Source organism: Leuciscus leuciscus (assembly GCF_965113295.1).
Source record: "Leuciscus leuciscus genome assembly, chromosome: 7".
In the NCBI taxonomy this organism is placed as follows: Eukaryota; Metazoa; Chordata; class Actinopteri; order Cypriniformes; family Leuciscidae; genus Leuciscus; species Leuciscus leuciscus.
The window spans coordinates 31,448,107-31,474,287 of NC_138731.1; the positions used below are offsets into that span (position 1 = coordinate 31,448,107).

Below are 26,181 nucleotides of genomic sequence, written 5' to 3' on the forward strand. Positions count from 1 at the left end.
GTGAATTATAGTTATTGGTTTATGAATGTGTTGAATGCAGAGTGCTGTGTCATTGTGGTGGTCCTTATGGCTGCTAGTGGGCAGCACCTGAAAAGTGGACTCGAGATGCCTTTAAATGTCACATCTTAACACAACTCACACTGTCCTCCCTGACCTTTCATTCCCTGTTCTGATTGAAAGGCTTCCAAATGCTATGTTTCAAAATTGTCTGACAGAAGTGAAATATTGCAAAAGAAAAAGAGGTAAAGCTAGTACTTCTCCCCAGATTGCTCTATATTCAGAATCAGCAAATGATGAGAAGTGGTGCATTAGGAACACATCAAATATTAATGCCTCTTAAAATGTGGAAAGCTTGTATGTAGTGACTAACTTGGATCGTAGAGTATTTTACTTTATTTTCTAAACAAAAATAGTTCCAAATGGAGCCAACAAAGGATCTGATATGCATATCACAGCAAAGGATCTGGTATGCAAATCAGTTAATCATGAATTGAATGAATTGTTTGCATAAATTATTTATTGACTCACTCATAAAGACCTAAAAACTCTCTCACACCTGAATGAATCAGTGTTTTTGAAAGAATCGGTTGAATAAATGAGTCAAATTATTATATTAAATTATATTATATTTTTATTCTTACTTCAGTGTACTTTCATTTTCATCAGACTTTCATTTTATATTCATATATACAAACCTACATGCATTTGCATCTAAAAACCTACCGTGAAAAGGTCCACCTCTGGTTCTATGTGGCTTTTGACATTTCTTAATTGCACTTTAAAAATCAGACAGTGAAAAACCTCTTCACCCCCTTTAGCACCCTCTGAGTCTCATTTGCATGAACCTCAGTATTTGGCAGGTTCATGCTTCACAGGACACATCAGGATACACTCAGCATGACTCCAGCACGCTTGTCATTTAATGTCAGAGCTGGCAGTGGTCTGTGCAGCTAAACACTGGTGTCTTTACAATGCCTGATTGTCCTTGTCAAGTTTGTGGCACAAGAGTGATAGAGTCTTGGCATTCATCATCAACATTCTTTCCAGATATGCCAAAGAATAACTTCAAAATGGCTGTGTCCCAATTCTCATTTGTCATAAAAAGTATAGGTGATTAGAATTAGTGTGTCCTACATTGAAAATAAGCATTCCAAAGGTGGATTTCGTAAGTACACTTTATTGGCTTATTTGGTTATTTATTGGCATCTATGGTTCCATGAAGAACCGTAAACATCCATGGAACATTTTCATTGCACAAAAGTTTCTTTATAATGGAAAAGAGTTCTTCAGATTATTTAAAAGTTCTTCACAATAAGAATTTTTTATTTATTTTAAGAACTGTTTCTTGAAAGGTTCTTTGGGGAACCCAACATGTTATTTTAATGGCATTGCTGTGAAAAAAAGAAAGAAAAAAAAGAAACCTTTTGGAACCTTTATTTTTAAGTATATGAATATTTTTTGGCTATAGTATCACGCACAAAACCTTGAGCCCCTGAGTTTTAGGGCCAGATTAGCGCCAGCGCAAACCCTGAAGACATGCAGTGAAAAATTGGTGCTGAAAAGGTGTGGACAGGGTTATTTTTTGCTGCTGACCTAATTGCATATGCATTCGTAGAAGTTGCCCTTTCAGATGCAAAATAAGTCTGTAAATTGAGACATAACCAATATCTACTGAAAACTACTTAACAGAGATAATATGATAGAAGTCCCAGTCTAACACCGAACAGCTGGTGCTGCTCCCTGTACAGCGTTTACTCTAAATGCCCATCCCAGGATTTAAGCACCATGGTCATAAATTTATAATAATGTAACTCTTAGAGATGATTTAGGGGTCGAATTATTGGAAATTGATGATGCTGAACCATTATGATGTTTAACAATTTAGAGCAACGGGGCTTTTGTCTTGGCATCTGCAAAGGCACGGCTCTCTAGAGAATTGAACTTGCCGGATGGCTGTCTCTCAAATATTGTGAAGGAATTAAATGTTTCGATTGGGACCAAAGCTCAGTACATGATCAGCGAGGGAGCCATTAATCACACTGAAGCTGCCAGCGCTGCTTTCTCCATTTACGCACACATAATCATACCAGCCACTGTGAAAGCATATGGAAAATATACGCTTTCTCTGTTTAGTGCATCATGTGTTTCATATTTTCTGTATAAAGGTTTTGAATAATGTGCAGAATCAATTTAGTTTAGTTTGTATGATAACTTGTACATTTTAACTCGTTGAGCTCCACTTGTTGCAGACAGTTCTGCATAATTTGGTACTAGTGATGGAAAACGCTATTAGAGAAGTGAAAATGAAAGGAATAAGACAGAAAAGACAGGTGGTTAGTCATTAAATGTTTTTTTACATGCTCTGAACACTCTTGCAGCTTAGCATGCAAGCTTAAGGGAATGACGTCACTCATGCTAATCGATAAAGGAAAAGTGTTTTGACATCACCAGTTACCGTGGCAACGGCAGTACGCAGCTTTTATCTGCATGGCAGGCTGAGAGGTTGTCAGACAGGGCGTTGCTTTGTTGTTCTCCTCGCCTGCACGGAGCTGGAGTTGTAACGGCTGTCAATGTCAAACAACGACAGTGCCACTTTAGCAGACTAATGTGCTCTATGATAAGCATAGACTGAGGCACTCTGTGCTTTTCAATGCAATGAGCTTTTCAGTTGACCTTGATAAGCAAAATTCAAGGTGAAATGTAGTTTTTAACTACCTTCATACAATATCTTGATAATAAAATGGCAAAAATAGCCAAATGCTAGATAGGATTGAGTTTCATTCTCATTTTTTGCTTTCTGGCCAGTCACAGAGTATTTGTGTGTTTCAGGGCAGTGTTTGTGTGGCCAGTGCACTTGCCACCCACCCGGAGATAAACGCGTTTATGGCAAGAACTGTGAGTGCGACAACAGGCAGTGTGAGGACCTGAACGGAGAGATCTGTGGAGGTAACACACACAAACACACACAGCAGGACAGATAAGCATAATGGTGCCATTGTTTGATATCTCTATGGTGCTGGTCTATGAAAATCTTATGAAAAACTGAATGGGAATTTACCATAGTAATGCAATCCATCATTGGGGCTTGTATGTCTCACCGCAATGTATGTGTTTTTCTTTAATCATAATCATAATCATATACAAGCTTGTGGGTTTAAACATTAACCTATAAAGACTCAGCTGACTGATCAACACATCATTCAATCGACCGAGGGCATTGACATATTAGGTCTATATTTTTATGCATTATGATGGAATGTAACATACACTTACACCATCTGACTTTAGGGATATTGATAATAAACACTAGGGAACTAATCATGTTATACATTATGGTTCTGCCAAGGGCAAGTAGGTAATTAATAGAGAATCAGCATCTATCCTGCCTTCCATGGCCACTCTCAGAACATACACATTGTAGATTGGTTCAGTACAGGTACAGAGTTGCACCTTTTATTTAACAGAGTTAAACAAATAAAAAATAAAAACTCAAGTCACATGTTTTCAGTAGGCTATAATTGAATTTGGATGTGAGGTTGAGTTGTTAACTTTCACTTTTACCCATTTAGGCAAATTTGCAAACCAGTTCCATATACTGTATGACAGGCGAACCGTGTAAATAGCAAATCAGAGTGCTCACATGATTTGTCACATGTATTTTGCCACACTTTAGGACCTCTATGAGAGTGCAATGAGCTTACATTTACATTTACATTTTTATTCATTTAGCTGACGCTTTTATCCAGAGCGACTTACAATTGCTATATATGTCAGAGGTCGCACGCCTCTGGAGCAACTAGGGGTTAAGTGTCTTGCTCAGGGACACATTGGTGTCTCACAGTGGATTCGAACCCGGGTCTCTCACACCAAAGGCATGTGTCTTATCCACTGCGCCACCACCACCCCACAATGAGCTAAATCAAATCAGTTTGAAACTTTATTTACTGGTGTTGCTCTTGGACATTGTTACTTTTAGAAATAGTTTTGTATTATATACTTACTATTTCATCTCATATTTCACTTTTTCTTTTTTTTTTTTTCTTCTTACTGTTAATTAAAACTGTTAATTATTAACAGTTAATTATTGTTGTTGTTTTGTTTTGTTTTTTAATTTAAATGAAGATGCACTCCTCTGAGAAAATATCCCTTGTACAAACCTGCCCAAATGATTAATTAAATTTTTTTATTTAATCCTACTTCTCTGAGAAGTTTGCACTCTTGTTTGAAGGCATCTAGGCACAGAGCGTTGACTTGGGGAAAGTTTTTGCCGAGGCCAAATGCTCACCAATTTAGTCATTTCATTTTAATTTACATTTTCTAAGACTATTTGCTTTTGAACAGCAGCTTGAATCATGTAGATAACAGTATGTCCTGTACTTTAAGATGAAGACACCACAGGAATATTGACACTAGGAAATATTGACAGACTTGTGTATTCTTAGAATTTGCTGACATAGAAACAGACTTTACAAATTATAGTAATTACATTATTGGCTAGAAAGCAATACTAAACAAGATGATTTTCATGCCCTCCTGCTGGGGTTGTCCGGTCATACCTGAGCAGTGAGCACGTCTGTTTTCGTGCATGTATACGACTGTTTCATGAGTGCTTGTCCAGACAACATTGTCCCTGAGGCCACATAGCTGAGATATGTTGCCACGACTTTCACTTATTAAAAAGACTATTGCTTTCAATTTCTTCTCTATACTTACTTTCGGGATTTCAGCCATATACAGTGCTAATACCTGACACAAAATACTTTTTTATTAATTTATTATAAAAAACTACTACAATGTATTTGTTCACTTAAAGGGATAGTTCTCCCAAAAATGAAAAATCTGCCATCATTTACTCAGGCTCATCCAAACCTGTAAAAGTTTCTTGTGTGGAACATAAAAGAACATATTTTGAAGAATTGTTTAACCAAATAAAAGTTGGTTAAACCAAAAAAAAAAGAAGAAAAAAAAAGGTTTTGGTTACTGTTGACTTCTACTGTATGAAAAAAAGGCATTTGTTTAAGTCACCATAAAATCAAAATGGACAATTCTTGTTTTTTATGGAATATTGCAGTATTTATTATAAATCTTTTATCTGTGCACATCTGTTTTTAATTATTCATGTGCTGTTACAAAGGACTGGGTAAGGTGACGTAGTTACACATTACTATATGTACATCATAATTTTCCCAGTTATCAGCAAATAATATATATGTGCCACCAATATAAATGTTTATCTGTCAAACTGTTATCTATTCTATAGCAGTGCCATTTGAGAAACCCCCCAGTGAAAATGTGATGATAGCTGAGCACAGCAATTTCAACAATGGTACACGTCTGTATATTAAAGGCCCACTGAAGTGCCTTGGAACGAGCAGCTTTGCTGTGTTGATGTCATTTCCACTGAAACACAAAGCTAAGGCGGGGCATATTTAATGGCTCCTCCCCCTTTTCAAATAGCCAATAGCGTTTAGTTGACCTCACAGACTGCAAGTCGTACTTGACAGCACCATGGAAGCGAATCCGAGCGCAGATGATACGTTGGATTCAATAGGAGAGGTGTGAATAAATTCAAGCCATTTCATTCTTAACCAACGTACAGTTGGAAAATGGAATAAAACTCGAGCATTTGAGTGACTGAACATACATCTCTAACCTATATTGCTCTGTGACGTGTCAGCGCCGGTTGCTTTGGCCAGGTGGTATTTATAGTATAGGGGGAGGGATGCTTCAGATTCTAGAGAGCATTTGATTGGACAGAAGATGTGATGAGAAGCTGAAGTCCACGGTAATGTCATTAAAATCCGTGATCCATTTTAGCGGAAGTGAGAGACCATAAGTTTGAATCTCCTAAATGTGAATTTAGTCATTGTTTTGGAACACACCAGCTTTTTCATAAACTTAAGGCTAACATATTCATACTAAGAGCTAAAAAAATTACATTTTGATTTCAGGGGGCCTTTAAGAACGACATTACTCCTCTTTTGGTGGGGATACAAATATAATGCTGCTTCTTTCTGAATGCTTACTGTGTTGTGTCACTAAGCGACCAGCCGCCACAGCTCAGCCGGCTGCCCTTGTGTGGGCCAGCCCTAGGAGATGTTTAAATATGTATAGGGCTCGGGACTGTGACTGCCCGAGTCACAGTCAGACAGATGAGAGTCTGCTAACAGAAGTGAAGCGTGGAAACACGCCGTCCCTCCAGCTCTCAGCTCAGAGAGACAGCCGTCACACACACTGATGAAACGTTCATCTCAGCTAATTGCATAGATGGTCCTGCAGGACTGAATTGGTGTTCAAATGAAGGGCAGCCTTCAGATACGCCTTCCTATCATGGGATCTTTAGCTCTAGAGAAGCCATTCCAGCTGTATTAACATGAAAGTGTTTTACTGAAATGCAGGATCATCTATATTTCAGATTGGATTTATATAATTTTATGAGGCACTTGCCTGAGAGTTTAGGACTAGGCTACATTCTTTGGAAAATATCCTTCCAAAGATAGGTGTGAGAAGCACCGTGAATTCAAACATGCCCACACTCGAATTGCATTTACAGGCGGGATAATGGGGAATCGCAGGTGCGCTTTAATTGAAAGGACTGGGGTGCCACTCACCAAAGCAATTAAATGCTCTCGTAGGCTGGCTGATTGAAGCAGTCAAGCATGTAGCTCTACCAAGAGTGCATCAAACTTCAAGCCTGTATACCATACACCCACAAAATAAACGAGTTAGAGAGAGGAAGACAAAAGAGCCACACACAAAAATATTTTCTTGCAGTTATTATAATGTACAGTCGGAATACACTGCCACTCCATCCATTTATTCTAAATAGTCACTACAGTGCCTGTTCTGTTTATTTAATCAATTTGCCATTTCATAACCTCCTAAATAAGTATTTTATAAGAACTCAGTGTGTAAGTACAAGCATATTTCACAAATGAATCTCTGTTGTGATTTGGCCCACTTTGCACATCCTCTGCAACAAATATATTTCCTCCCAACTGTAGAAAATAAACTTTTAAATTGGGTACTTTCCTTCCTATTTTGATTTGGTGTTCCAATTTGGTTAAAATCACCTTGCACAAAATGAAACACACACACACACATTTATAAAGAATAGCATTTTTAAATGAGCTTGTTCATAGAAGTCCATATCATGACTAATGCTGCCTTCACATGATATCGGAAATGTCCTACTTAACTACTTAAAACCTAACCTAAACCTTAAGTCATAATTACGAGCTTGTCGCGTTCAAGTGCATTGTTGTCGGAAAGAACAAGTATCATGGAGGACACCAGGTTTATTCTTGTCTATTTATTGGGAAAATCTTGTTAAAGCCTAAATGATATAGCGCCCCATTCATTGACAACCATTTATAAATTCACTGTGATAATTTCAGTCTTTTTTCGCTGTGTATAAAACTTACAATACACTTTAAATGAATATTCATAATGTGTAAATATGCACTACTTTAACGATAAGACAATGCATTAGCTATTTGGGAAAAAAATTTAAAAGAATACCAGTCACAGCAGCAATCGTTCTCCCCTCCGCCATGTTTAAAGTTTATGGCACACCCATCTTGGGATCTTGGGTATACATTTTTAACTAGGAAACTCGTATTTACGGTCATTACAATAGCATGTGAAGGTAGCATAATATGCGTCAGACATTCAGTAAACATACGGAGCACTGAAGAGAATGTTCAATATTGTCTATCTTTTCATTTTTAGGCACATTCTTTAGTTTGGTTTTAATAACACATTTCTGCCTTGCCAGATGTAGTCTAGGCTAGGGGAATCCCTTGTTTGTTTTTTTTCTTGACCAAGCACTGTTCCAGAAAGTAAGTAAGTCAATGGGTTTAGGAGTTGTTCTATAGCTCAGTGTATCACAGTGAGTCACCAACTGCTCTTTAAAGATTAAGGGAAAAAACACAGTTCTGCTTCAGTGAACATTTGGTTTCTTTGCAGCCTACGTGAAATAACGCCCATGCACAAATCTCCCGAAGTGACGCTCTTGTAAATGCCAAATAACCCGGTCCATAAGTGATGAGGACAATTAAAATGACAACTTTATAAACTTTATAAATTATGACTCCAACCACTTTTTATTCTCAACCTGTTCATAGATAAAGTATGTATGTAAACACTACAGATTTTCAACCCATTTCAAGCAACTTTCCCTTAAAAAAATTGGACATGAACGGCCTCTCAAGTTCAATTTACCACTGGGAAGCTCGGGATATGTGTGTTATTAGTTAAATAGCTATAAACATGTTGACGACTTACTACCATAAAGTGGTTGGAGTAGTAATGCATGCAGGCTTGTTTAGCTATGTATAGGCTACAGTTTTTTGGATTTTAACATTATCATGAGTGCCTTTGTTCTTAATGCAAACATGACTGCAACTGTGATACTGTTTTACAGTACAATAAACACAAAGTTTATATTGAGTAACTTACATTATATACACAATATTGTACTTACATACTGTCTATTTTTCTCAGCCAATGAACATCCAAAGAAAGTTGAGCAACAGACTGTAGTGGAGTTCCAAAATGAATCTGTGGTTTTGAACAAATCTTCAGTGAATTAGTCAATGGCTCACTCGATTCGTTCCTGGGCAATTCAGTGTTGTGAACGAATCGGTTAAATAAATGGTTGAATGACTCATTCTTAAAGACAGTCACTTGTCGCCACCAACAGGCATAACAATGTAACCTGTGGAAAGAATCGTTGAAAATCTCTACCACTAATGCACAGACTGTGTGGAACTTGTCAACAATGGTTAAAATCGCACTTTGTTGCACCCAGGGAGGTGAGATGGTGCCCTGGTACCCCCTTGGAAGTTGGTGACCAACTCTTTCTATATCCTTTCAAAGCAGCTTTACAGAAAATGCATGTTTCTACATTACAATTAAGAGTAATCTGCTATTACGTGACTGTGTCAAAGTAATGTCCATATTGCAGAAATGTACAGTTCTAAACTATACAGATCATGCAGTTAGCCAACATTATGTAGTAATTTAAGCAAAAACAATGAGCATGTTAAAGCAATGATTTCATAATATTTAGAAAATGGGCATCCTGAGGAAATAGAAAAGCAAATGGAGATTAATTTGAGTAACAATCTGTTCATAACTTCTCAAGCAGACTCGTGCTTCTGATCTGATATAGCTGGAGTACAAGGTTATGAGATGTACTATGTGAATGCTTGGCTAAAGAGATGTGTCTTTAATCTAGGTTTAAACTGGGAGAGTGTGTCTGAGCCAACATTATCAGGAAGGCTATTCCAGAGCTTAGAAGTCAAATGTGAAAACGCTGTCTCTCCTTTGGTGGATTTAGATAGGTATTACCAAAAGTTCTGAGTTTTGTGACCTTAAAGAGCATGTTAGATTGTAGCGATTAATAATTTGTTACACAGAACTTTATTATATTAAATATTAATCAAATTATTCACACCTTCACAAAATCCAAACATTCAGTGTAAGAGTAAAAGAATGACTCTCTGCTTGTTCTTTCAGTAATATGCGCCCTTTCGCAAGCGCAGCAGTCATCTACATCACTCATCGATCAAATAAGGCTTTGGTGAGACAAAAAAATCTCTTGTGAGAGAGACGCGTGAGTGACAGAGAGACGGAGGGAGAGCAGGGAAAGGAAATGCAGCTGAATGAATACGCTGCGTGTATTAAATAGCGTAAAAAATTATTTTTAGAACGAAACGCAATATGTGGCGGCCGGTGGCGATTCTGTGGCGCACCGCCACGAATTAGTCTATGTGTGGGAATAGAAACTAAATTTCTGTCAGGACCACTATCGTCAAATACGATTGGCAATTGCATACAGTTTGGATTGGCAGTATGGTTCTGTTCTGGGCAAGAACTCCCTGTGCATCCATGCAGCCTAGCATGGATAAGAGCAGGGAGAGCAGCAATAACCCCCCTTAGGGTAAACAGAACCAACATGAATGTATTGCAGATATCATTAATTCAAGATTTTAAAGTACAACATAATTCGAGAATTTATTCTGATTCAAGGCGAATCAGAATGCCATACTGACTGGACGAGAGGAGGAGCTGGGGATAGAGGAGGGTGATTAGCTCCTGAGAAACATGATAGTTGCTGGTAATACTGAAGGAGCTTATATATGTGTACAGTGATAGGCGTTGTATTCCTATAGGTAGACGTGGATCAGCTGAGAGACAGCTGATGCGAGCATGACTAACGTGACCTGCCAGAACTGATGCTACGCTTAATATTTTTCATATAATATTGGATGATCATTATCATATTTAGGGGGTCCATGGAATCTACAAGGTTGAAAACCCCTGCTCTAATCTAAGTCTAAGTCTATGTATCAAGCTTAAATCAAGATCTAGGCTATAGATAATAGTATTTTTTTCATGCCAGCTGAAACAAAGGATTTGACTGAGTACAATTTAGACAGCTCGTTACAAATGATGAAACCAAACCTCAACCTCATCCAAAGCGATCTGAGAGGCTAAAGAATGTTTCATCCCACGGGGTCCATAAGTGATAAGAGCCGTATAGCTAACGCAACACCATTAGCCAGTCTGGAAACGAATCCCTGTCTGTTTGAACCAATTATATTTGCCTGGATCAATCAGACCGTCGCTTTGTTTTGGCAGATACAAATGGCGGTTTTCTTTGGTAAGGAGAGAAAGTGATTGTGTGTGCACGCGCACGTACATGTGCGCTGTGTGTCTCCCCCAGGCCACGGCTTCTGCTCGTGTGGCCGCTGTATCTGCAGTGATGGATGGTTTGGGAAGCACTGCCAGTTCCCCCGCAGCTGTGACATGACGGACGAGCAAAGCAAGAGCCTGTGCGAGACAGCCGACGGCATCATGTGCTCTGGAAAAGGTAGGAGGGACGATGCTTCGAGCGCCACCTTAAAAAATCTCTTAAAAATCAAAGTGGGTTCCCTCATTTGTTTGATGGGACACAAACTGAACAATTAAATTGATTCCCCACATATGCTTCTCTAATGAGGTGGATAGCACACACAACTATCAATTGTTATTTGGGGAGGGTTTGTGTCACATTTAGTTGATAGAGAGGGAATGAGATTGCATCTTCATAAGAGCTGTGGCATAGCGGTTAAAAGCCACATTGGGTTCTGGCTTGCTTAATTTCTTGTAATCTTGGTTCCTATGTGTAATAATATGAGAATCCCAGTTTATAAGACTTGTTTTGAGCAGTCATGTTGACTAACATCTAGAGACCAGGGTCTCCCCAAAGCATTGTAAGTCTAACAATACTTAGTCTTATGATGCATTGGGGAAACGCAACCCAGGGTGGTTAGTACAAATTAAAGACAGCAAATGCAATGCCCACACAAATAACAAAATTAAATTAGCACTTATTTTACACAATATTCACTCAGAGAGGGAGATAACACTTGGCCTGTTAATCAGCCAATCAGACAAGGTTATCAACTAGGAAGCATATTTCCACCATAACTGTTATCCAGTAATATTTCTTTTTTTTTCTCTCTCTTTTTTTTAATGATCTGATATTAGATATTTAAATAGTTTACCCCTATTGTAAGATTAAAAAAATCTGATTATGTCAGATTTAGTCACTGTGCACATGTAAAGATATCAGAATACATTTCTTTAAATATTAGTTTTTTAATGCACAGTAAAATTCCACATTCGCAAATTGAATACATTTATTTTATTTTAGATAATTTTTATTTTTTTTCACAAATCAAATTTATAATCTGTAATTGTCCAAAACAAATAACTATTGGCTTATCGGCATTTGCTTGAATTGTATTAATGGTGCAGCTGTATTATCGACCAATGCAGATTATTTCCAAATGGCCAAATATCCGCCTATCGACTGGCCTAGCTTGTATATTGGTCTGTTACTGACTCAGTAGGAACATGAAATTGGACCTTGCAAACAACAGCTATTTCACACATTTAGAAAAACAATTTACCCTATTTAAATTCCAATTAGGAACCGTATCACAGCTTTAAGTGTTTTATAATCACGTGAAATAGCACAGGAGAATAAGGGAAAACTAATGGATCTCCAATGGTTGTGTGACTGAAGGCTAATTTGTTCTTGCAGGCTCTTGTCACTGTGGTCGCTGTATCTGCTCACCACAGGAGTGGTACATTTCAGGGGAATTCTGCGAGTGCGACGACAGGGAGTGCGACAAACATGACGGCCTGGTTTGCACAGGTATGTGTTCAAATGCAGCACCGTTCCTCCAAACACCCACTCGTACGCTGACAGATCTCTTTGTGACGGTTATTGAGGTTCTCTGATGTGGCTGCCGTTTGATTAGACAGCACTGTGCGACTCTTAGGCTGAGCCGTCCAATCAGTGGGCTCCTGCTGTGTTCTTCTCGTCCTGCTTTTCAATGGGAAAGATGCTCCGAAGAGAGCCAAGGTTTTCCTTTAAAGCCCTGAAGAGTTGGCCAGTCAGTGGTAATAAAAAGCACAATAAATATTTATCGCAATAGGGCTTGAGGATGCTTGGACAGCTCTGTATAGAAACTGTTTACTTATTGGTCTAATGACTTCGTTATCAGTTGTCGTGTCATTCAACCAATTATACAGTTCCTCGCGCAGAGATGCGAAATTCATTACAAAACGAGATGAAAAACAATTGACAAAAGGAATGCATAAATGTGTCTGTTAAATGTCACTGATTAGCATATTAACGATTAGGGCATATGTCATAATTTCCATATTCATAAGTATTATTAAAACTATTTTCTCATGTTGCTCAGGGATAAACCTTCTTTTCTCTTTAGATGAAATGCAAATGCAAACAATCAGCCAATTCTTTCCCTTACCTTGGGTAACAGTAATGCACTCAGCCTTTATAATTATAATCATGCAAAAATGTGCCTGCCAGTTTCTAAATAATAATCTTCATGGCTTCTTCAGTAAGATATTCTCATTACACCCACAATTGATGAGCGCTGTGGAAAATTCAATGTATTAGGGAAAGCCGGGGCTTAATTTCATGCACAGCAGATGCGAATTCCAACTGTTTTGGTATTGATACAATAAACGGCTCTCAAGCTTTCTTCTGAAAGAAAGCTGCTGTCACATAGAGCTTTTCTAACGGCATATGTAAACCTCACTTCAGCTGATTTACAAGTAGCAGGCGATTTCATTGACCCGACCTATGCAGCTATATGTACTGCAAATTATGTGAATTCCCAAGACACTCTTTAAGTAGCAGTAGACACTCGGTATAGATCAATATGGAGTTTGAGTTATACACTTAAGTGTATAATATACAAATTACACTCTTGAATTATCTCAGTAAGCTTCCACAGATAATGATTTTTGTGTACACCAGATTACAATGTTCACTTACAAACGCTGAATAAAAAGGACTAATAACACTGTAATCATACCAGTGCCGCCACATGGACTGAGTTTGAACTGAATAGATGGGACCCTAGAGATATTGGCTCCAAAACTTGGTTTCCCTTTGCACATTCTGCCAAGGGGGTGTGAAGAGAGAAAGCATGTCGAGACTTGGAGAGTGGTGATCTGGGTTTCTCAGTTCGGTCTCTTCTCTCAACTTCTGTTCCAGGGAACGGCGTGTGCAACTGCGGAAATTGTGACTGCTGGGACGGCTGGACAGGAAACGCCTGTGAAATCTGGGTTGGAGAAGAGTATTAACCCCTGGTGGACACTTAAAGACTGTTTCTGTTGTCAGTCAAGAAAAGAGTGCCTACATCAACAGCAAACAAGGGAAAATTGATTTTAGAAATCTGTGCAATATATCAGCCTTCATTTTCTTAAAGTGATGTGGTTTCAAATCCATTATAAGCATATAAAACAGCTGTGGGACTTCTATAATCCTCTATAGTTTTCTTATATATATATATATATATATATATATATGAAAATTGTGTATAATAATGCTTACATAGACTATTGACTGACACATAAGCACAAGTAAAAGGAGAAAATCCATGGAAATGGCAAACAGATAAATAAGAGTATTTTATTATTTTTCAGGTTGCTGTTTTTCAGAGCGCTGCTTGTGTGGAAAGATTTGACCCTCTTATATTTACAGCAAGTTTCATGTGACAAAACTCACAAGTAATAAACAGCCTGATGCCAATAAATGTAACCTGCTCTGAGATGTCATGAGAATGAAAAAGCTATTTTTTGCAATCTGCATATGTAAGCTATTAATAATTGTACTCTCATATAAATCATATTATTTCCTGTCATATTTTTATTATGATGATATTTAGATTATTTTTTTTATTAGCTGTGATATTTGGGGCCTGTATGACTGTAACATTTCAGACTGTTCTTTCACTTAATGAAAATGTTGAAAAAAAATGTGCCCGTGTTGAAGGTAAACAATGCTGACATTATTACCATAAATGAAAACAAGGATAACGATGATAAAATAAGTTCAATAATATATGTATTGCAGAAATATCACATTGAATTGGTTGGAGAGATTTCAGTACCTTTATATAAATATTTTATTCAATATGTTGTATCTGTGTATACAACAAACACAAACTGTACAGTGCAGACAAACTCTTTGCATATATGTATGTAAAATTAGCAGAACATACCAACAGTCCATGATACACATAGCCTACAACATGCAGTTCATATATGCCACCCTCTTCCCATGCAACAGATGAAGTAACTGTTAAATCAATGTTCAAAACCAATCAACAGACAATGGAGACCTTCCTTCACCACTGAAAATCAGAAATACGGAGAAAACACAGAAATGATCATTGTTCAGCGATTGCTCCTCATTACGATAAACGACGTCACGCACGACCTGAATGGAACGAAACAAACACGGACTTCTGAAAGAGGAAGAAACAAACGAACATACTAACAAAATGCACACGTACTCACCAATCACTTACAAAAATAAATTTAACCTTCGTAAAACCAGTTCACTGGTCTGCAGGGCAGCTGTAGCCCAGCATGTAGAGCTCATTGGAGTGAGTGATTTGTTTGGTGTGGAAGTGGGACACCAGCCTCGAACTGATTTCAAATATGAAGCTACTTTTCCTGTATAGTACTGCATCTCTTTCTAGCATTAAATTCGGCTTTGTACAGACAAATATCTATTAAGTCTAACTAATGTGCTTGAACATCTCCTAATATGAAACTAGCTCAAAATCCCAATAAATGAAAATATAGGTCTTCAAATGAAGTGTAGAATATATTTGTATTTAGCAGCATAGCCTCGGTCTACTTCATAACATTCTAAACGGTATTCATCATTCAAACTATGAAAACTGTTAAAGCAAGACAGGCTTTGTCAACTTGGCTGATAATTGACTAGTCGTTAAAATCCTAAGTAGATGTGAGTAGATGACGATTTCAAACGCAAAGTGCAATAGTCTCAATCCAGAGTATGAGAGAGCCTTATATAATCATGCCCATTCAGTGTAGCCCTACACCTCAAACTAGCTTTAGACATTTCTAGCTGTCCCATACTTTGGTCCTTAAGAAAACGCATGCAGGTGATTAGTAATAGGTACCCCGGTCTTGTGCTAAATGAACAATTGAAGTAAAGGACATCATTTGGAATCTCTTCAAATTTGAATCGAGACGATTAAAAAGTAGAGACAATTGTTCTTTGTGATGAACTCTAGTCACAGTGAGGACAAAAACTGAAGAGGACCACCGTCCTCTGAGTAATTGAAATTGTTCGGCTGGATTCTTGTGTTTACGGACTTTGGTAACAATCAACTTGTATGTGTTTGTGGATTAAGTTGCTACTGAATCTGTGTGTGTGTATGCGTGTGTCTGGGGCATGAGGCACCTTTAACCCAGCACAGACTGGGTACATGTTTTTGCATGCTGGGTTAGAGGTCATCACAGGCACATGATGAGCAGTACTGGACTCTGCATGCTGAGCTAGGAAAAAACCCTCTCATTTCAGAATCATAATATCTGGTAGTTAAAAATCTATTTATTTACTTATTTACTTCTCTCTTTTTTTTTAAAGATTTTTGTTTTATTTGTATACAGTGAAAACATCGTTATAGAAGCCATTTCTTGCACTGCGTCAGCGTTGCAAGAACAGAATGTAATACTAACCTTGCCCATGCCTTTGCTGAACAAAATGGGTGTGCAGCCAGTAGTAATGGTGCTTACTTACATTGAGCCGTTTTACCGCACAAGTCTGAAGTAGACTGTATTTTTCTACGGCTGCCGCTCTCGTCACATGTAATGAACCAGAACTAGCCCATAGTTCAGAGAAGTCAGCATGTCAAAGAGGGGCCTTGACCAGAGGCCTACAAGGCCTATAGATATTCCTAGAGCCCACGCTCTAAATTAAGAGCAAAGAAAAGTGTAAATTCACCTAGTTACTGGAGTTGAAACCTGTCTGCACCATACTAGATAGTGATATGTACTCTATACACCTTCTCCAGCTCTTGTGTTTGACTGCGGCGGGCGTGACTAATGCCCTCGCTGGCATTTGCTGTCGAAGTATACTTGTGTCCCTTTCTAGACATTACGAGAATGAGAAGACATGAGCGCTGAACCTTGGATAATGAGTTTGATTCTGTTTAGGAGGCTCCGTCCACTTGATCAACGTCTCTTGACTATCGAAGTCGTGAAAGGACTTTAAGGATGGGTTTACGGAAATCCATCATCGTGTTTGAATAACTGCACACCAGAACGCATCGCACACTGCCCCGACAACAAATTTCGTAAGTAACCCACAAAAGGGAAAGATTTGGTAATTCGAGCTTTGAGTGGGGGACACCTAGAAAGAAAGAGACACAGGAGCATACTTGATTTAAAAAAAAAACAACACAAATGTTGTGGACTGCAATCCATATATGTATATCTTTACAGTATTACCCCAGAGTGTGGCTGGTGTTACTGCGTATATAGAAAATAGATCTGAAATGTACGGTCTCTGCTGCGACAGGGTTCAAGAAAAGGGTTATAACGGGCGACTGTTAGCAGGCAAAAGAACCGCCACTCAAGCGCCTGCGGTACACAATTTCATTCTCGTGGATTGTCTCGATTACAGAAAAAACATCGGCTTTATTGTATGTCAAAAGGCATTCCATTATCAGTTAGGGCATTCCATGGTGAAAGTTTAGCTGGTTTATCCAGTTGCATCCTCCTAGTGCACAGCTGACCACTCTTCCGGAGCCAGTCCATCGTCGAATTAAATCGGAACAGTCAAGAGGAGTGAAGGGGGAATGGAGGGAATGGTGAGGAGAGAGCAGAGGACGCCTGGATCTGATCCACAAACATGGAGAGTCTGACAAAAGGAGCACGGCTCTCGGGGGTTGAGCATGGTCGAGCTGGGATCTGGCTATGTGGTGGGCTTGGTTTCCTTGCTGACAGGTTTGCCTCCGTTCATGACGGCCGGCTCTGTGCTTTTACTGGGAGGCACGGCAGGTTTGGGTACTGTCTCCCCCACGTCATGCAATGATGGTTCTCGATACATAGCGACTGCAAAAGACATTAGAGAAGGAAAGAGTCAGTCAGGTAACCACATCTGTCTCTCTTATTGGAAAGGATTTTTGAGACCGGCCAGGAATATGACTGAAATCTGTGAATAATTATGTGTAGAAAACTTTCTCCCAACTCATTTTCATTCCGAAACCTGAAACTTGGCTAAAAAGACGACATTCATTAGAGCAACTCTGACAGGACAAGTGTGAGTTTGTCAAATTGCGGGCAAGCTGTCATCAGAAGATGGCCTGATCTCTTGGGATGCATTTGCCTGGGTTCACTGCTTTATGTCAGTTCAAACTTACTGTATTCTTGGCAGTGCCGCTACACTACAGGTTGCTGGCTGGTGTTTAGGTGTTAGCGGAAAATATAATGAACACACAACAGGATGAGAGACTGGTTTAAAATGTGAGCATCTGTACACGGCAATAAAGCATCGCACAGACAGGAACGGGTCACACATCATTGCAAATTACACCTCAAACCGTACATAAAGCATCAATCTCATGCTAGTCTGACACATTTTACAATGTGGCCATAAAGGAGCTGTAAGGAATATTGGGAAGAACAGGTTGTCCATCATTATGGTATGAAGGTGGGTCTTGGATATGTAGTGCTTTGAAATAATGTTTATTGAGTCATAAATCATTGCGTAATTAAATAATGGAAAAATAAAGCCAATGTTTCTAGTCGAACCCTTGGTGAAGTGCTTATTATCAAGATAAAATGTTCATTTTACATCCTCATGATCCTCATACCCTAAATCTGAAATTCGTCAGTTCCTGTGACCTGTGCTTGCTCTGTACAGATGCTTTTCTAACACACATTTTAATATTTTAGCTCTACAAACAAAAATGTGTTCATTTCACAGTTAGCATATGAGTTTAGAAGACTTGCAATATAACACATTTTTATGCTAGTTTTATGGTAATATTTTTTGTCTTTTTAGGATTCACTTTAATGTAAAAGAGCAGTCTGGATATCCTGTTGTGTTCCACCAAAATCATACAGCATTTGAACATCAATAGGGTTTTTACCCACAATTTTTCCCAGAACACAGCTAACATCACTGATAAGACCTCTTTTGCTGATTATAGTGTTTCTCAACTTATTTTACACATTTCTAAAGTCAGTGCTTTCAAAACAAATAGTTCTAATTAATTCAGCAAAACAGTTTATTTTCACATAACACTTTTAACAAAAGCAAATGATATCAAAACAGTTGTGTTTTCTATTGACTGCACCTCATATTCAGGTTATGTTAATCATAAGCATGTAGTTTTTAAATATTTCTATATGCTTTTCTATATATGGCACATAGTTGCAAACCAAATGTGAAAAATGTTTTGCTGCCACTAAATATATAATCAAGCCTCTCATTTGTGAGAATTTCCTCCACATCAATTCAAACTTTGTATCTAATGAAAGAATGGTGTAGATGTTCAATTCACACCTGGCACGCATCTTATACGGCCCCACGAGAGCGCCACAGATGGTGATGTTGGGTCTTCCCTTGGTTTTCTTAAACTGCTCACATTAGCCTAAACTCAGTCTGGCCTCTATCAAGAAACCTTGATTCACTGTCAGTTAGACTGGCTCTCATTTCATTTGAGACTGTCCCCTTCCTTCTCTTCTCACCTCTTCTTACTTCGTCTCCTCTTGCTCTTTCCTCAACTCTTTCGATGTCCTCTCCTCTCCTCATCCTACATGCATTCCTTTTTCTCTTCCATCATCTGTCTTCCTCCTCCACTCACTCTCTCATCTTTATCTTTTCTTTCTATTCTTTCTTATTGTTCTCTACCTCCTCCATCTCTGTAGTTGCTTGTATTAAATGTTTTGAAAGCTTGAACCATGGACTGGAGATTTTGTGAGTGGGTTTTATTTATTTTCGCAAAAATTGATGCATGTTGTCATTTTTATTAACGCAATGAAAATGGAAAGTGTTTTTGGAAAAGTGTTCAGATGCCTGTGTTCCTTGTTTTGAAAACCTTGACCTTAGTTTGAAGAAATGTGTAAAACCAGTTGAGAAAAAAACTGTAAAAAGGCATCAGGCAAAAGCATATCTCTCAGGGACTCATGCTCTTCATTACCATTCTGCTAGTGTCACAGTGACCTGGATGTTAACCGTTCCCTTGAGGTTTTCAGAGCATGCTTTACCTTCTAATGGCTTGGGCAGGAAGTGAGCAGCTGGTTTAGTTTTCTTCACCCGGTTCCCCTTCATGGCCTGGCCATCTTTATTCAAGCCAAGGAACCATGCTCTCCCCGACTCCTGCTGCCTATACAGCATGGATGAGTAGATCACATAGTAGTTTTCAAACACAGACTCTTTAAACTTGCATTCCGGCGTAAACAGTTCCTGCAAGAAAGAGAGACGAAAAAGAACGGAGTCACACGAGAGCTGTGGGAAATTTTGAGTGGGATTTAGAAAATATAATTCTGTCTTTTGTCTGCTGAACCCCATGAACCTGACGTACCAATACACAAATCCTCACAAGTTAATATCGCAAATAATAATTTATAATTTGAATAGTGTGTTTTTTATCAGTTTGACTTGGTAATATTTAATAAGAAATATATATATAATATTTCTAAATAATAATAATTATATATATATATTATTATTTATTTTTTTTGCATTGCATTGCATTGCAGTTTCTATCGCATCTCACAACCCCCTGCACTTCCATAAAAAATTCATAATTTCTAACATTCAGATTTAAGACACATTAAGTTACATATTTATTTTGGAAGAGAGGGAAATCACAACAGCTATACAACATATAGAACAGATTGTACTTCTGTCCCTCACATCCTTGTTTCCATTCATTCATTAAATATGCCAGCCACTCTGAATAGCATCTATGAATATGTTAATACAGACAATTGAACAGACAATTAATCAGTCTGTGGAGTTTTGTTTTTTGTAATCAACAGAATAGAAATAGCAAACTTGGTATCAGAACACAGACTTCCCAGAATAACATTAAAATTCCTGTACATTTTCCTATTACTCTCTCTGTATGCATGGTGATATGCCTGAGGTCTAATTTGTAGGCAGACACTGCAGGTCTGTCTGCTGATACCTGAACGAGCATACAGACAAAATAATTGGCCCCAAGACAAAATGTGATATTCGCTCATGACAAATTAATCTCTACTTTCACCTTCACTCCAGGTGCCATGCTCAGCCAGGCTAAGTCTATTATTTTGTTCAAATATCCATACCAATTGCACAATCTACACTTTAGCAACGCCATTCCAACCTCTTCTTCACCATCTTTTCACTACAATTGATTCCACCCCTCAGAGCATTTGACAAAAAGTACAAAGTAAATTATGGGCATACTGTCCTCTCACACTTCATTTGGCTCCACGAAATTTTATTTTGTAGTTCATTTGAAAAGTTTAGGATGCCAGACTGTGAATCTAGCAGAAGCAGTTAACATTATCTGTAAATATTGAATCTAAAAATAATTTCTCAAAACGAGAAGTTTAAAGGAACATGTTTCTCTCTCTCTCTCTCTCTCTCTCTCTCTCTCTCTCTCTCTCTGTCTCTCTCTCTCTCTCTCTCTCTCTCTCTCTCTCTCTCTCTCTCTCTCTCTCTCTCTCTCTCTCTCTCTCTCTCTCCAGAAACTTAAGCCATGAATCTGATTAAAATTCCTTATTTTCATAAACATCTCACACCTTCTTAACCAGAACATAAAACTGCATCAGATGATTCAATAAAAGAAAGTAAAAACTGTTACACAGTGTTGTGATGCAAAGGTCTTAAAGAATGAAGGTAATTTAAGTTGTAATTCAGTAGTGTGGCAATGCACATTTCAATAATGATTCAGTCCATTTGTTTTTGTTGCAAAACTACTCCTTTCCTGGTAAAAAAAAAACTTGATTTTCAAAAGTCAACGGATTTGCAACAGCTGAATGTAACATCTTTAGTGTTACATCACCTGAGTAACATGTCATTTATTTAGGCCACGAAATAAACGTAATTCCGTAAAATAAGTATAATGAACTACGCAAAAATTTGTTTGCCTGTCGGTTGGAATATTAGAAATAAAAACATTGACATAACACTCATGGGCATCACTCACTTCACTGAATACTTGCCGGCTAAGAAATAAATAATTATTACCATACGATCCATCTGTTTTTGAATCCACATCGTTTGAATATCAAAACATCGATATCTGTCAGAAAATAACGTGCACAATACATGGTAGAATTTATCATGTGTTGGTTTTGACGGACATTTTCTATGCACAAACTATGCATTCTGAATCTGACATTCTTAATTGGAATATTTTCAATAATTGTCTGTTCTTGACTGATCATTTTTGCATAATTTTGGCAATAGATGAACTGTTAAATGATTGATCTTGAGATGAGTCCCTGTAGTTGTCCAATTTGACTCTCATATGCTGATGTAATATATATTATATAAACTTGATGAGTGATTTTTATAAAAATGTAGTTTGATCACTATCTTCTAAGTTGTTTAAAAGATTACGACAATTATCGAAGTTGGATCAAAATGCTGCTTAAAACTCTTTTTAATTATTTGTTACATTTAATTAACCCTTAACAGATTTTGACTCATATATCATCCTGACTAATCTAATTATTTTAAAATATTGCTGTGTATGGTCGTCTTCAAAATGAATTTATTTAGCCAGTGAAAGCCATTCATCTCCTCTGTATGATCCATTATTTGGTGCCATCTGTAAACACGGTGTGTATGTTGCATTACCCTGCAAATTATTGCATTGATTAAAAGCTTCCAGGCTTGCTATGTCGATTCAATATCTTCACCACTTCAATAATCCAAAGGAGCACTTCTCTCTATTGGTAAATCGCACCAAAACTATCATTTGTAAACCTACAAGTTCCATTAACACTCATCATTAAACTGCACATTAAAGACCTCACATCTGAATAAGAAAGCAAGATCTAAATGCATAAATATGCATATCTTCTAAAAGTCTCTTGTAATTGGCAAATAAAGATTTTACAGTAAAACACTTCCTAAATACTTCCTTGTGAAAATAACACTGGAATATGAGATTATACATCTCATATTTTAAAAGGTCAGTTAATCACAAATAGAAATCCCTATAATACATTATGATGAAAGTTAAAACTACTTTCTCCTAATCTCTTTTTAAAAGATATGAATAACCATTAAATAGAATTGGTCTTAAAAATATTATACACACTGTAACGCGTATGTTCTGTCTTGGTTTCGTTTTCACTGTGTTTTGTGTCCCTAGTTGGTTTCCTTGGTTGTTAATTAATCCCACACCTGTTCCTAGTTATTTTAATTATCTCTCCCTGTCTATTTAAACCCTGAGTTCTGTTTGTTCCTTCTCCGGTATAGTTGATGTTGGAAGTGGTTGTGTTTTTCTGTGATTCTCCTGTGTGTTCATTATTAGATTGTGAAATAAAGACTTACTGTTTATTCTCCAATGTTGTACGCTCATTGCAGCCACCCTAATGTGTCAGCTACATTTTTGAGAACTATTGGGGTTTTGTGTGTGTGTGTGTGTGTGTGTGTGTGTGTGTGTGTGTGTGTGTGTGTGTGTGTGTGTGTGTGTGTGTGTGTGTTTTGTTTTTTCAGCTAAAAGAAAGGCATTTCCACAGACCTCATTCCTGCCTGTTATTTCTGTGCTAAATTGTTTCTTCTCAACTACCTTACTTGGTTAGAAAAGAAGTGGAGACAGGAGCTAAGTGACATGTTAGTCAGATGCAATTGCAGAACAAATGGGATGAAATTGCATTATGCAAGGGAGTTGAACTCGGATGTGTTTTGGAGGGCTCTCTTGCACCCTTGATTAAATACTAACAGCTGACTTCATTGACTGCATGCTAACCAAGGGCTTTAACACAAACCAGATCCTACCAACTGGTGATCAAACCTTGCCAAAGATGTGCTTTCAGGCATATTGAAATGTGAAAGTTCAATTGATGAGTCATTTTATGAGCCACTTTATAACACAAAAGAGCATAGTCGAGTGTGCCTTTAATTCAGAACGCACAAGTAAGGCTTAAAAGGTGTGTGCAATGTGCTTCATTCAACAGAAATGACCAAAGACAATCATATAAATGTTTACTGTAAGGTTAAATTAGTTAGCAAGAGGACACTACAAAATGTTAACCACATCTGACAACAACAGCAAACTAATTTGCCAGTTTAGCCTTACTCTTTTTCTCATAGAATTTCAATATATCACAACTTTTATTATTATTAAATAAATAAATATAACTGACAATTATTCACAGTTTCTTAAAATAAAAATATAATACATTCATAAATGTTTCATTTATTTTGCCAAAACTAAGCATGCTCCTATTGCCAAAAAGAATGCAAATGGTGATGTAAAGTACATTTTTATTAGATAGAGAAGAATCATCAAGACCAGAATATAATTAGACACTTCTTAATGATGCTCATAAACTAAAAATGTCAAATGTAAGTATATATTTGTAATGATGATTATACTGTTTAGAAGATGTCTATCAAATTTTGTTTTATCTTAGCAACTTTGCAACTTTCCTTTTGAAATTGATTATTGCGATGTAGAGAATCTACCAAGTTTCTGATTCACAGACTTGTCTTAAAACAAAGCCTGTCATTCTTTGATGTCACTCTTAGAAGTATTGAGTATGATAAAAGCTACACTAAACTATAACACTGAACTTAATAATGAATTTAAAATAAGTATGAATAAATAAAAGAGATAGAGAGAGGTACACACAAACTGCTTGCACAAAATTAAACACAACAACAAACCACAAATGAGTCCAGTTTAGTTTAAAAATAAATAGCTTTATTCATGGCTTAATAATTAATATGCAAAACTCTGAATCACAGAGATGTGCAGTCATTCAGTTGTTTTGACATCCTTTAATAATGCGGACTGGAATTCAGATAAATTTGAAGTCTCTCAAAATCTGTTATTTATTTAATTCTTGTTTTTGTCTCTCTCCACCTGTTGTGTTTACTAACCACAAGCAGACTATAGACACACTAAAGGGACACTGACAGCTAATTGGTTTGAAAGGTTCGCACTGATAATGATTGGCTATCTTATATGGAAGGCTGCATTTATATTTCTGTCGCATTTTAGCCAGAAACAAACAAGGCCGATTTATACACAAAATTGATTAAAGCAACAGTTAATTGTACCGTTTTAGTGTTGTATTTATTTAGAACACATTTTTGAGCAGGCTGAGCCTCCCTTGCTTGCTAAACTTGATTGCTGACTGCAAATGTCTCCCATGGGTCGGCACAAAGAGAGCTGGCGGGCTATACAATGAAAGCTTTATCTAATTTTGCATCCTAGCCAACAAATTAGACAGGTGATATGTGCCACACGGTCTAACTTTGATCTCTGGCAGCAAACAGTATGAGGAATAGGCAATCCATGCTTTTAACCGCCTTCTGCCTGATGCTCTTTTCTTGACAGCTCTTCCATTTCACAGCCTGCTATTAAAACAGCACATACCTTTCTATCGCGTAACCATGGTAACGCTTGAAAGGCTCCTGCCTAGCAATTAAGGTTTTTTTCCCCCTTCTTTCCTTTTTATTTTTTTGAAGGGAGACATCAGTATTTTTAGTGTTCGAATATGCATATACATGAAGTCTTTTGTTCGTGTTTCAAGAGTAACTGTGTGAAACAATGCATCATGGAAGAGTTGGTGATCTCAGTAGAAGCATGTTGAGAACTTAATTACTATCAAGTAATTAAAGACTGTAACTTAAATATATCTCCTTTGGTATTTCACCAGGCTATCATAGAACAACCAATCTCCTACGAATGTACAAATGCTTCTTATACACTGCCAAAAAAACAAAACAAATAAATCACTGTATTTAAATAGGAAAATGCTTAAGAATCTATAATTGGATCATTATTGCTGTGATTATTATGTTTCTAGCATGTTATATGTTTGGCAACAGTTCTTTCAACCCTAAATGCTAAATGTAGGAAGACACATCATGGAAATACATGTGATGTTGTTTCCATCAATTGGTGCAAGAGGTGCATCGATTTTTGGTCAAGATCTTGTATTGATAATGCAAGAGTCAAGCACTATGTAAAGTCTACTCCAGCACATCCCAATGAATTTAAGGTCTTGACTCAGAGGTGCCAATTCATGTGCGAAAATTCTTCTTCTTGACATTGTCATCCTGGAATATGGCCATGATGTGTCTTCCTACATGGTTGTTTAACAAATTAAAAGCTACACACTCCATCAACTAGGGCTAAAAGAACTGTTGCCAAACATATAACATGCTAGAAACATAATAATCACAGCAATAATGATCCAGTCATAGACTTTTAAGCATTTGCCTATTTTAAATCCAATCAGCGATTATTATTATTTATTTATTTTTGGCTGGACAGTGTATTTACTATTTTAATATCCCAAACGAATGAAATGACTGAAAAATGTAAGTTGAAGAGATATGGAAGAGATCTTAATAATGGAAAGGGGAAGAAAATCTGCTTGGAAGAAACAGCCCATCTACTGCACCTGTGTTTCACCACTTACGTTCATTCTGCTTTGAATGTGTGGCCGTAATTGACCTTGGCTGGTGCCAGAAAGGGCAGTTTACTTTAGACACAGATAATCAACCTCATCCCTCTCTGAGAGCAGACAGAGACGGGGGGATGGGGGAAAGAGAGGGAGAGCGAAGAATTGGAAATATAG

The 26,181-nt window shown here is 37.5% G+C and overlaps 2 protein-coding genes and 1 long non-coding RNA gene across 5 annotated transcripts in view; 2 read left to right on the plus strand and 1 right to left on the minus strand.

The window, feature by feature from the left end:
• itgbl1 (integrin, beta-like 1) overlaps positions 1-14,234 on the plus strand; it is a 51,092-nt gene extending 36,858 nt beyond the window's left edge. Inside the window, exons 8-11 of the mRNA XM_082176560.1 lie at positions 2,830-2,946; positions 10,733-10,879; positions 12,098-12,211; positions 13,586-14,234. Coding sequence (XP_082032686.1) covers positions 2,830-2,946; positions 10,733-10,879; positions 12,098-12,211; positions 13,586-13,674 — 467 coding nt within the window. The 3' untranslated portion in view covers positions 13,675-14,234. The remainder of the gene's footprint in view (positions 1-2,829; positions 2,947-10,732; positions 10,880-12,097; positions 12,212-13,585) is intronic.
• LOC309503785 overlaps positions 1-26,181 on the plus strand; it is a 247,067-nt gene that overhangs the window by 147,834 nt on the left and 73,052 nt on the right. The window lies entirely within an intron of this gene.
• The window catches only part of fgf14 (fibroblast growth factor 14), a 135,276-nt gene continuing 123,471 nt past the window's right edge, over positions 14,377-26,181 (minus strand). For all 3 annotated transcript variants that reach the window (XM_082176572.1, XM_082176573.1, XM_082176571.1), the window contains exons 4-5: positions 19,627-19,825; positions 14,377-17,466 (exon numbers count right to left, since the gene is read on the minus strand). In XM_082176572.1, coding sequence (XP_082032698.1) covers positions 17,327-17,466; positions 19,627-19,825 — 339 coding nt within the window. In that variant the 3' untranslated portion in view covers positions 14,377-17,326. The remainder of the gene's footprint in view (positions 17,467-19,626; positions 19,826-26,181) is intronic.